Raw genomic sequence first — 16,158 nt, 5'->3', positions numbered from 1 at the left:
GGCAGCATAGAGCTCATTCCCTCGAGCTACCTTTATATAACCCCAGGTGCAGGGGACGTGCGGGCTAGAACTAGCCCAGCTCTCACTGAGCAGAGGCACTGCCAGCTGGGGCAGAGGCAGGCGAGGGACCATGGCTGGCTTTAATGTCCGCAGCGTTCTGGTGACTGGGGCCAATCGGGGAATCGGCCTGGAGCTCGTCAAGCAGTTTCTGGAGAAATCAAACCCACCGGAGTGGGTCTTTGCGACCTGCCGGGACCCGGAGGGAGAGCGAGCGCAGGTGAGAACGGGGCGAGGTGAGATGGAGTTAGCTGTACATGGTGGTGGGGAGGGAGGGGAATCTGAAGACGCCTTCGTCTCCAAGAGCAACGTGCCGGAGGAGGAGGGGATTGCAGACACAGCTCCAGCCTGAGGGTTGTAGCTACACCCGAGCTAGCTTTACCAGAGGTAGCTCGAGTACCAGAGCAGTGAGGATGCGGCAGCACAGGCTGGCCCTTGAGTAATTCCCCAGGGGTTCCGGGCCGGCTTGTACAGCGTATACCTGGTGTGATTGTGGTGTAAACATACCCAGTACTGCCGGCCTCAAGAGAGACAAAATCATGCGTCCGACCCCCAAAATCATGAACCTTTTTACAAAATCAGTTTTTTAGTCTGTCTTGTGACTTTGTAACTCCCTCTATTCCTCTGTCAATGTGTGCATGGATCATTTTGGGTGGAAAAGTCTATCTTTAATGTGCACAAAATGCATGGCACTCCCTGACTGCTCCGATGGCAACTCCACTCCCCTTCTTCACACAGGGGAACGGCCATCCATTTCCTATGGCTGTGCTGAACCAGCAGCAACGCTTCTCTGCTCAGGCCTCCCCGGCACCACTTCCCTGACTCCCCCCTCCCTTGTCTGCCCCTGCCCCAGACCCTCTGTCTGCTCTAGGGCCATGCTTACATAGAGGCAGGGCTGCTCTATGTCCTCAGCCCCAAGGCTCTTGCACTGAGCTCTGCCCACAGGCCCACCCTGGAAAACTGCAGAATCAGCGTTGCTTCTTGTGTCATTGCCAAAATCCTCCCTCCCAACCAGTTCATGAGAGCTGGCAACACTGCCACACTGCCTTCCCCTGGCTCCTGAGCGAGGACTCCCCTTCCCCACAACTGCCCCCCAACCCCATCCCTGTCTCTGCACCACTCAGCCTCACTCCTGCCCCCCATTCCCATATCATTCCTAAACCTGCTTCCTGCCCCCCAGTGCCCTGCTCCTCTCCAGTGTCCTCATTCACAATGTCCCGGCTGCTCCTCGCAGTCCCTGTGCCCTGACCAGCCCCCGGCGTCACAGACTCCCAGAGTCCAGAGTCCATGGAGGGAGAGGGCAGGGAGCACAGGTGCGTTACTGACAGGGAAATGGTTTGTGTCCCTGCCTCAATCGCACTGAGTTAGATGATGGTGTTTTAAAGGCTCAGGAGACAGACAGACGCCTCCTACAGACCCAGAAAGCCAGAGCTGGATGCTGTACGTGGGGGCTTTGCAGAGTCAAAGCAATAAGATATTGACTCGGCCCCAGGTAGCAGCAGGGAGCTGGACTCTGCCCAGCCTGGCCATCGCCCAGGGGTGGCAGCTCTGTCAATACTCATCGACTTTATTGTTTTCCAGCAATTGAAGAACTTGGTGTCCAGGCATCCAAACGTGGTGATCATTGCACTAGGTGGGTGCCCTGCCCTGGTCCCAGAGTTGAGGTTCCCTTGCTCAGGGTCACGTTGTTCCCTGTTCCCTGCCCTCCAGATCTCAGTGGGGAGAACAGGACCAGTCAATAATCACTCGGAGCCCATTGACTCCTTACCCAGCCCCAGAGAAGGCGGGTGTGAGTGGGGAGCCCTGCTGGGAAAGCCTCAGGGCCATCATGTGCCAGGCCCCTCATGAGACAATCACACATGGGCAGCTCTGTCATGCATTCCCACCTCTGGGACGGAGCCTCACGCATCCAGCTGATCAGTTCTCTCACCTACAATGCATTCAAAAATAGTTTTAGATCATTCCAGTTCTTTGTCTAATTTAGATCAACTACACATATCTGAAGTATTCACTAATCACAATTCATTTAGGGTTTTTAAATCTCCTACTAAGATTGTCCAAAGAACTCATAATTATTTTTAATATCATTATCCTTTCCTATTATTGCCCCACTACAATTCCACTTCTCTGGACCCAGCAGCAACTTTTCCTCCCAACTTCCACCCCCTCTCCTAACTCTCATTCCCGCTGGGTGATTGGTGTGCTATGGGGTGACATGAGGGAGGAGGAATCATGCACCTGAACCCCCTGCTGTGTCTCTATAGAAGCTACAGACCCAGCCAGCATCAAGGCGGCAGCAGCCAGAGTTGAGGAGCATCTGAAAGGCTCAGGGCTGAATCTGTTGATAAACAACGCTGCGATAGCGAGGAAGAATACACTAGAGTCTGAGACTCTAGAGGGCATGTCCCTGGTGTACACAACAAATGTGATAGGACCCTTGCTCGTGAGCCAGGTAAGAGCCCTGATCAAGGGCATGTCGCCAGCTGCACTTGGGTTTGATTTTGCTTAGGCCAGAAATCTTCCCTTCCCCTGGATTCTAGTTACTGGATCAATGTGGGGGCCTTGGTTGTTTACACCGCACGCTGCAGGGCCTTAGAGGTTTTTAAGGCCCAGCTTGACAAAGCCCTGGCTGGGATGATTTAGTTGGGGTTGGTCCTGCTTTGACCAGGGGGTTGCACTAGATGACCTCCTGAGGTCTCTTTCAACCCTAATCTTCTATGATTCTATGATTGTGGGACTTTAACCACCTGAGAAATGAATCCAGAGGCCAAGATCTACACATGGTCTGGCTTCGCAATACTCAGTGTTTCAATCCCTAACTTTTAAGCATCTAGACAATCACTGCAAGAACAATGTGATGCACAAAGCCCGAGTTAGCTTATAAGAAAGGTCTCTATCTCCTCCACCCCCGCCATTTTGTGTGGAGTTAAGTGGCCTCTGAGCATGCCCACCGGATCGGGCCCCGCAGGCAAGGTAAGTGGAGGAATGCCTATCTTCTCTGGGTTTGAGGATCGCTCTGGAGCTCAGCCAGGAGATGGTGTCTGGATGCGGGGAGTGAGGCTACAGGGCGTATAGTCAGAATGAAAAACTTGAGGGCCTAGGGAACTTTTACAGCAGAAAGTTGGGCACCTGCACAATTAGGCAGCAGCCGAGCGGTGGTTTTGTGGATCACAGCAATGATTAAAACTGGGAATTAGGTGTCTAAATCAGGAGGTTAGGCACCTAAATCCCTTTGTGGATTTACCCCTAGCTCTGCCCTTCGTGGGGTTCCAAACCAGTAGAGTCCAGCTCCCATAGTAGATTCCATTCCCTTAAAACAAAGGGTGGTGATGGTTTCCAGTGTATCCTTTCTCCATGACAAATAGTCCCCAGTAGAATAATTACTTAAAGAAAAGGGGGGGGGGGTTCTGCAGCATGCCCTTTCTCTTCAATAAATAGTCCCCAGTAGAGTAGTAGGAAGGGGATTCTCATGGATGTGTTTCCCTCCTTTGCCAAATGCATCTATTGCTTGTTAGATTCTGTCTAAGGCTCCCAGGCCTCTCTGGACTCTTCCTCCGCCTACAGCTTCCGATTCATCAGCAGCTCAGCCTTCCTTAGATGCAGTTCACGAGATGAGTCTCACTTAACTGTGCCTGTAGTGCAGTGTGTGCTGAGCTGCGGCTGAGCAACGCAGTGACTGCTTCCTCCGAACCTCCCCAGAAGTGGCAGATGACAGGGGTCCGAAGTGTAGGCAGGCCAAGCCAAGAGCTTGACCCTCAGGTGCAGAGCACCCACAGTGACACAGAAACCTCATAACACCAACTGGCAAGAGATTACAGGGTCCTGATGAGTCTGGTGTGTGCATTCTTGTTCACCAAAGAGTGGCATGTGAGGTCTCCAATGAAAGTCGGTGTCACCCTGGGCGTCAATATAATTGTGAAATGCACATACAGATGCTGGATAAGGAGTTATGTCCGTACACAGGTTTCTTGTCAGAAAAGAAATGTTTATCTACCTGGCAGTTTCCATGAAAACTAAGTATTGTATAGTTCCCAGTGGGTCTCCTCTAACCAGTCTGAACTGAATGCTAATGAAGGATTGTGAAACCTTCAAAGACAGAAGAGTAACAGGAAAACATAAGCGGCGTGTGTGGGTGCGTCCATGTGTACACCATCTTAAGGTGCACATCAAAGGTTTGCCTGAGTATATTTGGGGGACAAAGAAGACATGGTGAAATCCTTCCCTGAGGAAGTAAACAGGCAGGGAGTTTGCTTCATGAAAAAGGGATCCCAGCCAAGCTTGGTTGGAAACACTGGAGAGAACTTTGGGTGAGACAAGCTTCTTTAGACAGGAGGAGACTTGCTAGTTAAGTTTCGTCTCCAGAAAGCGTGTTATTGATTTTGTTTTCTATGTAACCATTTGTTTCCAAAATTCTTACTCTCAGTCACTGACTTTCTGTTCTTTGATAATAAACGTATCCTTGTGTGACGTTATTGATATACTCTGGGACCATATAGATCATTGTTGCAACCAAGGTCCTGTAGTGGCACCCAGATCTTGTGTAAAGGGGGTCAAATGGGGTGTCTAAGACAAGGCTATGGTTTACTGGTTATAATTATGCTGTCTATATGTATGTATCAATTTTATAGTTGAAGTTAGGAATATTGGCTCTATACTGTCTGTATTTCAAACTTAGGCTATGCTGCTGGGTGACATCCCAGACAACATGGTGTTAGCTCTGCCTAGCCTGCTTGATGGCCCATTAAAGGACCATCAGCTATACAATGGACCCATTGAGAGAAGGCAGATACGCCTTGTAACTCAGCAAAGTATGCAGGGACTGGCCCATGTGACTCCAGACTCCATTTGCTGTTCTTACACCTGGAAAAGACTATATAAGGCTGATGCCTCATCTCCATCTTGTCTTCAATCCTGCTTCTTACCTCTGGAGGGACTTTGCTACAAGCTGAAGCTTTGAACAAAGGACTGAGGACCCATCCCAGCGGGGGATGTTCCAGAGACTTGATTTGAACCTGCAGTTTATTCCATCGCTGCTGCAAGCCTGAACCAAGAACTTTGCCATTACTGTATGTAATTGATTCCATTTAACCAATTCTAACTCTCATCTCTATCTTTTTCCTTTTATGAATAAACCTTTAGATTCTAGATTCTAAAGGATTGGCAACAGCGTGATTTGTGGATAAGATCTGATCTGTATATTGACCTGGGTCTGGGGCTTGGTCCTTTGGGATCAGGAGAACCTTTTTCTTTTACTGGGGTATTGGTTTTCATAACCATTTGTCCCCATAACGGGTGGCACTGGTGGTAATACTGGGAAACTGGGGTGTCTAAGGAGATTGCTTGTGAGACTTGCGGTTAGCCAGGGGGTGAGACCGAAGTCCTCCTAGTCTGGCTGGTTTGGTTTGCCTTGGAGGTGGAAAAACCCCAGCCTTGGGCTGTAACTGCCCTGTTTGAGCAATTTGTCCTGAGTTGGCACTCTCAGTTGGGTTCCACCAGAACCGCATTGTCACAGTGGCGTAGTCGTGCTTGGATCCACAGAACCAGGTCAATTAAGCTTTGGGTCAGAACCCCACGCTGTCCAAATTTGAATTTTGGGATTGAGAGTTTTGTTGGTTAAAGAGCTGCTGCAATGGCTGAGCAAAGAGCATATGAGGGACTTGGCAAAAAAGCCCTGGAAAATTTGTGTTCAGAAAAGAGGATAAGCTTTAGAAAGAAAGCTACAAATCAGGAACTGAGAAATCTGTTAATAGCCAGTGATCAGGGGGCAAGAGCACAGCCCTTACCTGAGGCTGCAGAAGAGGCAGAAAAAATTAGAATGCAAAGGGTGACAAGTCAACTGCAATTTGAGCATGAACAGAAGCTAGCAGATCTTCGATTGCTGGAGAAGCAAAAAATAGCAGAATTAGAAAGTGAGAGAGAGAAGGAGGCTGCTGAGAGAGAGAAAGAAGCCGATCAAAGAAAGAAGGAGGCTGATGAGAGAGAAGAGAGAGCTCGTAAGGGACGTCTAGAGCTGCTCGCTGCTGAGCAGGAGACTCACAGGATGGAGCAGGAGACTCACAAGATGGAACAGGAGACGGCCAGACTTCAGCTCCAAGTACTGGAAGAGCGGAGAAAGTCATCCCCACCTGGTACTCCACTTCCCCCACGCCATGAGAAAAACTGGGAAAGGATGTGTCCCATTTACAACGATACTGAGGATATAGAGGAGTTTTTGTCTACCTTTGAACGCCTCTGCAATCTGTACCAGATCCCTGAGGGTCAGCGAATGCCTGTCCTGCTGACCAGACTGACTGGAAAAGCCAGGGAGGTATTTAATGACTTGGGGGAACAAGAAGCCTTGGATTATGGGCAGTTTAAAGATTCCGTGTTAAGGCGATTCAAGGTTACTCCTGAATCTTACAGAGTTAAGTTTAGAGAGTTTAAAATGCCTAAGGATTGTACTTTTGTAGAATGTGCTCATAAGCTGATGGGTTTTGTTAAAAAGTGGGTTGTGGGAGCCAAGGCGCATGGGAGTTTTGAAAAACTGCTGGATTTAATAACTTTGGAACAGTTCTTAGATATTGTGCCTGACCATGTGAGAGCAGCTGTGTGTGACAGGGACCCTGAGTCAGTCCTACGGGCAGCAGAGATTGCGGATGCCCATACCCAGAACAGGGCTCGAGAAGGGTGTAAAACCCCGGGGAAAACTAATCACCATTCTCCCCAGTTCAAGAGGAGGGAGGGATTTAAAAGTAAATCTGTCCCTGACTCTTCTAGAGGAGTTCAAGGGGGCCCGGAGGGTAGGAACTCTCATCCCAGGACGGAACAGATTACATGCTATCACTGTGGTATGCTGGGCCACATGAGACCAGATTGCCCGACCCTGAAGGGCAGCCCAAAGCCAGCAACCCCAAATGCCACGATAAATGCCAACTCCATTACCCTGAGCACTCAGGCTGAACCAAGCCACAACAGCTCCACCTTAAGTTCAGGTGCAAGCACAGCGGTAGCTAATGTTAACCCCATCGTCTCCAGTGGCATGGGAGGAGGTGATAAGCTCACCAGTTATGTCAGGACTGAGGCGTGGCAGGGGAGTGAGAGGTTTATCATGGAGGCAAAGGTCAATGATGTTGAATGCACGGGATGGCGAGACACTGGCTCGGATGTAACTATAGTCAAGGGACATCTGGTGAAGCCGGAGGACATGCTGCCGGGGGAGTATGTGACGGTAGTGGCGTTATCCGAGTATTCTGTGAACCTGCCGATGGCTAGAATCCACCTGGAGTGGGATGGCTTTAAAGGGGATGTGAAGGCTGCTGTCTGGGATTTGATTCCGGCTGATGTGTTGGTAGGAAATAACATATTGGGGGTGCCTGGCCAAGTTAATGTAGTGACCAGGTCACAGAAAGAATTTGGGGCTGTGGCAGATACCCGGACTGATGGCAGTGAGGGGGGCAGCAAACAGACAGAGAGTGCCTCTCAAGATGGATCAGGTGAGGGTTTATCTGAAATATCAGAGATGATTCTGAATCCAAACAAAACCCAGAGTGAATTCATTGTGGCTCAGCAGAGTGATGTATCTCTAGAGAGGGCCAGGAATGATGCTCAGAGTCAGGTCCCGGCCTGTGAAGAGAGAGGCAGGTTTTTTATGCAGGATGGGCTGTTGTATAGGGAACCACCTAGGGGAAGGAAGAATTCCCAAGCAACAGCTCGCAAACAGCTTGTGGTACCTGAGAGTTACCGCAATGATTTGTTGAAGTTGGCTCATGATAGTCCCTTTGCAGGACATCTGGGTGTAGGCAAAACGTGTGACAGGCTAGAGCAGAATTTCTACTGGCCCCACCTTTTTGGGTCGGTGAGAGATTACTGCAGGAGCTGTGAGCTGTGCCAGAAGCGTAAGGGGTTAAGGGGGCCTAGCAAGGTGCCCCTCCAGCCTCTGCCCATTATTGGGGAAGCTTTTGCCCGAGTAGCTGTGGATATTGTGGGGCCACTCCCTAAACCTTCCAGAAATGGGAAGAAATACATCCTGGTGTTGGTAGATTTTGCTACCAGATATCCGGAGGCTGTAGCCTTGGCTAATATCGAGGCAGAGACAGTGGCAGTGGCCTTGTTCTCTATTTTCAGCAGAGTGGGTTTTCCCAAGGAAATATTGTCTGACCGTGGGTCTAACTTTATGTCTGTGGTTTTCAAACAGTTGTGGGAGTTATGTGGGGTGAAGCACCTGAAAGCTGCTCCCTACCACCCCCAGACTAATGGTCTAGTGGAGAGGTTCAATGGAACCCTGAAGTCTATGTTGAAAATGTATGTGGATAGACGCCAGAATGACTGGGATGTTATGCTGCCGTATCTATTGTATGCATACAGGAGTGTGCCCCAAGAGTCTACAGGGTTTGCTCCCTTTGAACTGCTCTATGGGAGGCAGGTCCGGGGGCCCCTAGATTTGGTTCGTGACTCGTGGGAAGGTAATGTGGAGGAGGCAGAGCAGCCGGTGGCCGAGTATGTGGCTCAATTCAAGGAGAGTTTGCAGGAGATGATGAAGTTGGTTGAGCAGAATCTGAAAGAGAGCCAGGATACGCAGAAAGCCTGGTATGACAGAGATGCTAAAGAGAGAGCGTTTGAAATAGGGGACATGGTGTTGGTGCTAGATCCTGTCAGGAAGAACAAAATGAAAGATGTTTGGTCTGGACCCATGGAGGTAGTGGAAAGGATTAATGAGGTTACCTATGATGTGAGGAAGCCCCAGGTACAGGGAAGTGTGCAGACAGTGCATGTGAACAGAATGAAGGCCTACCATGCAAGGGAGGTAAATGTGAACACAATCTGTTATGCTGAGGAAGAGGCAGGGTCTGCCCCTTTAATTGACATGGTTGCTGAAAGCCAGGAGGAGACGCCTCTTGAGAGCATTGAGATGGGGGAGGATTTAACCCCCCCTCAAAGAAAGGAACTGCTGAGGCTGTTAAAACACCACAAACAAACATTCTCCAATAGGCCAGGGCTCACAGATAGGATGACACACTCCATTCAGACGGTGGGTCCCCGCCCAGCCCCTAGCAGAGCTTACAGGGCCAAGGGAGAGATGCAAAGACAGATCCAGGAAGAGGTGGAGAGCATGTTGACAATGGGAATAATCACCAGATCCCAGAGCCCCTGGGCCTCTCCCATTGTGATGGTGCCAAAAAAGGATAAGACCATGAGGTTTTGTGTGGATTACAGGAAGCTAAATGCTATCACCCAGCCTGACCCTTACCCCACACCCAGAATAGAGGATCTACTGGATACGCTGGAAAAAGAAGAACAGGAGGACTTGTGGCACCTTAGAGACTAACAAATTTATTAGAGCATAAGCTTTCGTGGACTACAGCCCACTTCTTCGGATGGATACGCTGGGAGGGGCAAGGTTTATAAGCACCCTGGACCTGACTAAGGGGTACTGGCAAATACCCCTAGATGCCGAGGCACAAGGAAAATCCGCTTTCATAGTGGAATCGGGCCTATATGAGTTCAAAGTGCTGCCCTTTGGGATGCGAAATTCAGGGGCTACGTTCATGAGACTTATAAATGAGGTCCTACGGGGATTAGAATCTTTTGCGAGGGCCTATATAGACGACCTGGCCGTATTCAGCAGTTCGTGGCAAGATCACCTGAACCACATAGGGATTGTGCTGCACCGGCTCAGGGAGGCCAATCTAACGGTTAAGGTTTCTAAATGCAGAATGGGAGCTGCTGAGGTGACCTACCTGGGGCACAGGGTGGGCAATGGGCAACTGCGCCCAGAGCCTGTAAAGGTAGAGGCCATTAAAAACTGGCCAACCCCTAGAACTAAAAAGCAGGTCCAATCCTTCATTGGTCTGGCCAACTATTACAGGAGATTTGTGCAGGGATTCAGCGACATTGTTGCTCCCATCACAGACCTAACGAAAAAGGAAAAACCAGACCGGGTGCTGTGGACGGAGGCCTGTGAGCAGGGTTTTCAAAGCATAAAGAGCGCTTTGGCCAAGAAGCCTGTTTTGGCCAGCCCAGATTTTGAAAAGCCCTTTTTATTATGTACAGACGCTTCCAATATTGGGCTGGGGGCAGTGCTAATGCAAGAGGGGGAAGGAGGGAAGAGACATCCCGTGGCATATCTAAGTAAGAAATTGTCCCCCACTGAGCAAAATTACGCTACCATTGAAAAGGAATGTTATGCCATTGTCTGGGCTGTCAAGCAACTTAAGCCCTATTTGTACAATAAAAAATTCACTGTGTTGAGTGATCATGCCCCTCTGGTCTGGCTGCACAGGGCCAAGGGCAACAACTCCAGGTTGCTGCGTTGGAGTTTAGCCCTTCAGGAGTATGAAATGGATATAGTCCACATAAGGGGAAAGGAAAATATTGTAGCTGATGCATTGTCCAGAGTGGAGAGCTCTTAGGATGCAGTCAGTGGTGTTTGTGACATCCCTTCCTGCATCAATTTTGCGTTGGGGGTGTGACGTTATTGATATACTCTGGGACCATATAGATCATTGTTGCAACCAAGGTCCTGTAGTGGCACCCAGATCTTGTGTAAAGGGGGTCAAATGGGGTGTCTAAGACAAGGCTATGGTTTACTGGTTATAATTATGCTGTCTATATGTATGTATCAATTTTATAGTTGAAGTTAGGAATATTGGCTCTATACTGTCTGTATTTCAAACTTAGGCTATGCTGCTGGGTGACATCCCAGACAACATGGTGTTAGCTCTGCCTAGCCTGCTTGATGGCCCATTAAAGGACCATCAGCTATACAATGGACCCATTGAGAGAAGGCAGATACGCCTTGTAACTCAGCAAAGTATGCAGGGACTGGCCCATGTGACTCCAGACTCCATTTGCTGTTCTTACACCTGGAAAAGACTATATAAGGCTGATGCCTCATCTCCATCTTGTCTTCAATCCTGCTTCTTACCTCTGGAGGGACTTTGCTACAAGCTGAAGCTTTGAACAAAGGACTGAGGACCCATCCCAGCGGGGGATGTTCCAGAGACTTGATTTGAACCTGCAGTTTATTCCATCGCTGCTGCAAGCCTGAACCAAGAACTTTGCCATTACTGTATGTAATTGATTCCATTTAACCAATTCTAACTCTCATCTCTATCTTTTTCCTTTTATGAATAAACCTTTAGATTCTAGATTCTAAAGGATTGGCAACAGCGTGATTTGTGGATAAGATCTGATCTGTATATTGACCTGGGTCTGGGGCTTGGTCCTTTGGGATCAGGAGAACCTTGGGACGCCAGACAGCACGGGGCCAGCAGCCTGAAGCCCCTGGACTTCCAAGAGCTAAGCAGATCAAAGCAAGCATATCGATCATACTGAGGAGATTTAAACTTCAAGACTCCTTATAAGAAATGGAAAAGGGAGGTGGATATTTTTTGCTGTTTTTTAAAATTAAATAGGCAGGTAGTATTGTTTTTAAAATTATTATGAAGAACAAGTTTAAGCTTTGTTGTAACGTGCGTTGTTTGCCTGGACTACTCAAGACCTGAATGCTTATGTAGGAGGAACTCTTTGAGTTGGCTTCTTAAATACCTTCATGCTGTTTCAAATCTGATACTCCTTGAGGAAACATAGGAGCTTTGTCTTATAACAGGCTTATTCAAAATGATACAAGCTACGGAAGTGAGATCTTGGAAGAGTGTTGCCATTTTCATAATGTAATAAAAATAGTGTAATTATAATTAATAATTAATAGTGTGTAATAAGCATGTCATAAAAACAAATTTTATATTTCCAAGATCACTGCTTTTATAATTTATACTCAGGTAAAGGAGAAAATCCCTGGAAATATTCATTTTTAGGAGGGGGTTCGTGAGACTTGACATTTTAGTGAAAGGGGTTCACAGGTTGTTAAAGTTTGGGAACCACTGATCTAAGTGCTAGGGTGCTAAGCAAAGTGACGATCCTGAGCTGAATCTTACTGGCTGGTGCGTCCTTTCCTCTGGGAACAGCAGGCCTGGTATTTCTGCCAGTGACCAAGGGGCTGGACACTGTTGCCAGCACAGAGTGCCCGAGGCAAAGCAACAGCGGGTTCGCTGCCCGGTGTGCTTCGCGTCAATAAACACACCAGGGGGAGAAGCAAACAAAGTTTATTTGGATCCCAAAGTGGTGCAAGGAGACAGGCACATCTCAGATCAAGCACACTAACAGGAACAGTTTTTCTTCTTTTATACATTTTGCAGTTAAGCCTCACCCCCCCCCCCCGTTTCCCCTCTAGCCCTCCCTTTCTCCCCCCCTTCCTCCCTCTACCCCTCCCATCCCTGGTAATAGTTAAGTCATTCTTGGCAGCTATAAGCCTAGCTTGTTAGTAACTTCTTTAAACCGTTATCTTGTCCTTTTTCCCTTCAGCCAGAAACATGCAGGCCTCATTATTACTGCTTGAGCAGGGGGTTGCACACAGATAACTGGTTGCTTACATATTCCAATTGCACCTGGCTTTTGAGGTTGATTAGAGTTTAAACATGGAAGGATAGAGTTTGGTTCACTTAGGCCTAGTGCAGGAAGGCTTCATTGACACTCAGTGGCCTTCCACCCTCCCGAGTTACCTAGGGTGAGGCCTAGCGACGTCAACAACACTGCAGGGAACACTCGGAGGGCTCTGGAGTCGGTGTGTGTCTATCACTAACCTGTATAGAGAGCGAGGCCTATGGAGGCCTGGAAGGCCGGGTTTGTGTTGCCAGAGGCTGGTGGTTTCAGGAAGCTGCTCCACAGCCGGTACAGACAAGACTGCTTCACACTAAGGGCAGGTGGTGGTGAGGAGCCTCACAACACGGGCAACGGATTCTTCCTAAAATTGGGGGGGTGACAAGGCCTCGCCCCCTCCATGGCCCTGCTCCTGCCCCTTCTCTTCCCCACAAAGCCCCACCTCCCAGCCAAGCCGGAAGCCGTGGTTGGGCTGGGGAGATGGTGCAGGTGGAAGGCCCACAGCTGCCCCCATGACCCTTACCCCAACCTGGCTCCGGCTTCTGGCCTGGCCTGGGGCGGAGCCTCGGTGGCCGAAGAGCCAGAGCCGGGCCCTGGTAAGAGCCTCGGCAGCTGTGGGGAGCCGCGGACCCTCCATCTGCCCTGGGTGGGGAGGCCGAGGGGCAGGGACACAGGCTGGTGGCTGCTCTCACCACCTCCCACCCCACCCCGGGCAGGTGGAGGGTCCATGGCTCCCTGGTCCACCCTTACCCGGCCAGGCTCCAGCTTCCAGCCAGGCCAGAGGGTGGGGCCTGAGGAGAAGAGGAGGAGCAGGGGACTGGGCCCATGGCAAAAAGTGAATGAGCCAGACCCGTCCACTTTCAAAAGTGGGAGGGCCACGGCCCCTCGGCCCTCTCTGTTCCAGTGCCACTGCCTCACAACCCGGGTTCCTTTCTCCTAAGCTGACCCCGGGGGTGCTCTTTTCTCCCCATTGCCCAGGCGTTCCTGCCCTTGCTGAAGAAGGCTGCCCAGGGAAGCAACCAGAAAGGGCTGAGCTGTAGCAAGGCGGCCATTGTCAACATGTCCAGCGAGGCTGGCTCCATCCAGAATGTCTTTATCTGGCATCTGGGCCAAGCTATCGCCTATCGCTGCAGCAAGGTACAGGACGTGCTCAGTGTCAGTCAGTGCTTTCCCCATGTTCCCCACCCTCCTGCCCAGCCGTTCTAGCTTCCACCGCTGTGTCGGGTGGGACCAGCTGTTGTTCAGCTGCCGGGAATTCAGATCAGCTCCCGCAGTTCCCCTTCAGTGAGGAACCTTCCACCATGTGTGTATCCCACCCGGGAAATCCTCGTACTGGGAGGCGCATGGGGATCCTCAGCACTAGACTAGCCAGTCTCAGCACAGACAGGGGAGGGCCACTATACAGCTATTAATTATAGCCCTTCCTAGGGGCGAATATATCCAGTTGAGAGACAGTCACTAGGTTTAAATCAAGGGGACCATATCCTCTGTTGTCCCTGGTGAAACCTGGGGGGGGGGGGGGAGAATCGATGCCACATTTACACTTCCCTCTGCTCCCCCCAGATCATACATAACCTAGAGCAGCCTCAGCACTGCTCTAACTTGTACTCAGCTGTCACAGACCCCCTGAAGCCACACAGTAGCTGTGGCTCATTGAAGTACAGCTACATCCCCTTCCCCATGGCCATGCCCCCGAGAGCACCTTGTTGTCCCCATCGAGCATCAGAGACTGCAGCTCACACCAGGGTCCTCACCCCCTTGTCTGTCTCTCCCTTCCCTGCCCTCAGGATCTGGGATCATTTCCTGTAGGGCTCATTCCCCTTCCCCATGTGCTGCAGTCTCTGCTCATGGTGTGTCTCGCCCACAGGCTGCTCTGAACATGCTCACCAAGTGCCAATCCTTGGGGTATGGAGGAGACGGGATCCTGAGCATCGCTGTCCATCCTGGCTGGGTGCAGACTGACATGGGGAGCTCAGCCACCTTCACGGTATATACCTTGCTGGGAGAGGCCAGTTGTAGCCTCATGTCATGGGCAGATGTTCATCGTAGGGGGAATGGTTACGCCGTAACCTGTTGCCCCCTCCACTTCCGACCTGTATGGAGGAAAACTGTCGTAATCAGCCTGTCATCGGCTCCCACCTCCTGGGGATTCAGCGCTCTGTCCTGGGCATTGATCCCCCTGCTGCCACTTCCTTGGTTCCTCCAGCTCTGGGCATCGCAAAGCAAATGTCAGCAGAGCTGCTGCCATGGGGAGCTGGTCGCCATGGGCACCAGCATCAGGGGACAGTGACCTGGGTTGGCCCCTCATGGTTTCGGCTGTCCCCAGGGAGATCCTGGCCTCACCCATGTGCACCTAGCGGCCTGGACCAGCACCTGGCCAGATCTGATAGTTTCAGACAAATTTTAAGCCCAACTAGACCCAAACCAATCCAAGAATGTCAAGTTGTTTTGAAACCAGATCCAATCTGAACCTGACACTGCCCTTGAACCTGTGTCTATGCCACTGCTGCCACCTTGTCCTTGGGGCTCGGCCTGGTGGGGGCTTCCCCTTCAAACACCCCATGCCAGCCGCCCATCTCCAGGTGCCTCACGCCCGTGGGGTCAGCATGGCAGTGGCTGTATGCCCTGCTCATGCCAGCCACCATCGCCTTGCTGTGCAATGTGTGCTGCCGGGGGGACGGGCTGCCAGTAATCAGCACACTCGCTCCACAGCATGCACAGCGCGGTGAGGTGGTGGTAGCCAGCAGAAGCACAGAAATGCAGCCACCACCTCACCAATCCCATGGCAGGAGAAGGTAACGAGAGACCACCAGACCCCAGCCAGAGCGTGTCAAGTTGTTTTCAGACCCCACCTGACCGAAATCCGACACCCTTCAGGTTCCAGTTTCGTTGCAAGTCTCTAGATCCCTTTCCCTGGGCCACCCCGGAGCCGATCCTGGTCTTTCCCCTGGGCCCCTGGTGTCCTTGGCCGCCCCCAGGGCAAGTTCCTCCCCCTCACTCTCCTTTGCCCCGTGCAGGCCCCGCTGATGGTGGATGCAAGTGTCCGAGGAATCCTGAACGTGCTCCCGGCGCTCTCCGAGAAGGACAACGGGGCGTTTGTGAGCTGGGAAGGGAAAGTTGTTCCCTGGTGAGACGCCTCCCGGCCATGCAACAGGAGCCCTGGGCCAGGCCATTCCAGTGACCGTGCCATCAGCTGTGCCTGTGTCCTCAATAAACCCACTGTTCTAATGCAGCAGCCCTGCCCTGAGCCCTGCCTGGCCTGGCCTGACAGCCACAGGCTGCGCCACAGGTGGAGCTGCCATGTGGGAGGCAGCTCCATGTGATGGTTCTCACTGGGGAGAGCCTCACTGATTCCTCCCACCACAACCAAAGCCCAGAGCTGGCCTGCGTGGGAGGAGCTGGGGGCGGGCTGGATGGAGAGGGTGAGCGGGTTGCTGGCTGGGAGGGAGGGCTGAGGGTGGCTTTTGTGGCTGCCAGGCATGGGAAGAACACCAGGTCGTTCAGGTCCCAGGGAACATCCTGCGGGAGGGTTTCTCTCAGGCCAACAGCAGCTGGATTTCAAGAGTGTCTGGAGGAGTTGTTAAGGGGTCTTCTTGTCCCAAGTCCTGAAGCCTCAACCCCCCACCCAGGAACAGACACCACACTGAGCAGTCACTGCCGCAGGGAAGAGATCCCTGGGAAACC

At 51.2% G+C, this 16,158-nt stretch overlaps 1 protein-coding gene across 1 annotated transcript; it reads left to right on the top strand.

The window, feature by feature from the left end:
* LOC135975718 (C-signal-like) lies at positions 1-15,706 on the top strand. The gene is made up of 6 exons (XM_065567775.1): positions 1-277; positions 1,639-1,690; positions 2,322-2,509; positions 13,453-13,611; positions 14,342-14,461; positions 15,492-15,706. The coding sequence occupies exons 1-6, from the start codon at positions 131-133 to the stop codon at positions 15,603-15,605; spliced, it is 780 nt and encodes a 259-aa protein (XP_065423847.1). The 5' UTR covers positions 1-130; the 3' UTR covers positions 15,606-15,706.
* The last annotated feature ends 452 nt before the right edge of the window (positions 15,707-16,158 follow it).

This window comes from Chrysemys picta, chromosome 14 (assembly GCF_011386835.1).
Source record: "Chrysemys picta bellii isolate R12L10 chromosome 14, ASM1138683v2, whole genome shotgun sequence".
NCBI lineage: Eukaryota > Metazoa > Chordata > Testudines > Emydidae > Chrysemys > Chrysemys picta.
The sequence above is the reverse complement of the archived record's forward strand: the minus strand, read 5'-3'. Positions and strand labels throughout refer to the sequence as shown.

Coding starts and splice junctions, on each gene's coding strand:
- LOC135975718 (XM_065567775.1), top strand. CDS start 131: ATGGCTGGCTTTAATGTCCGCAGCGTTCTGGTGACTGGGGCCAATCGG. Junction 1,691..2,321: donor CGTGGTGATCATTGCACTAG/GTGGGTGCCCTG, acceptor GTGTCTCTATAG/AAGCTACAGACCCAGCCAGC. Junction 13,612..14,341: donor TCGCCTATCGCTGCAGCAAG/GTACAGGACGTG, acceptor TCTCGCCCACAG/GCTGCTCTGAACATGCTCAC.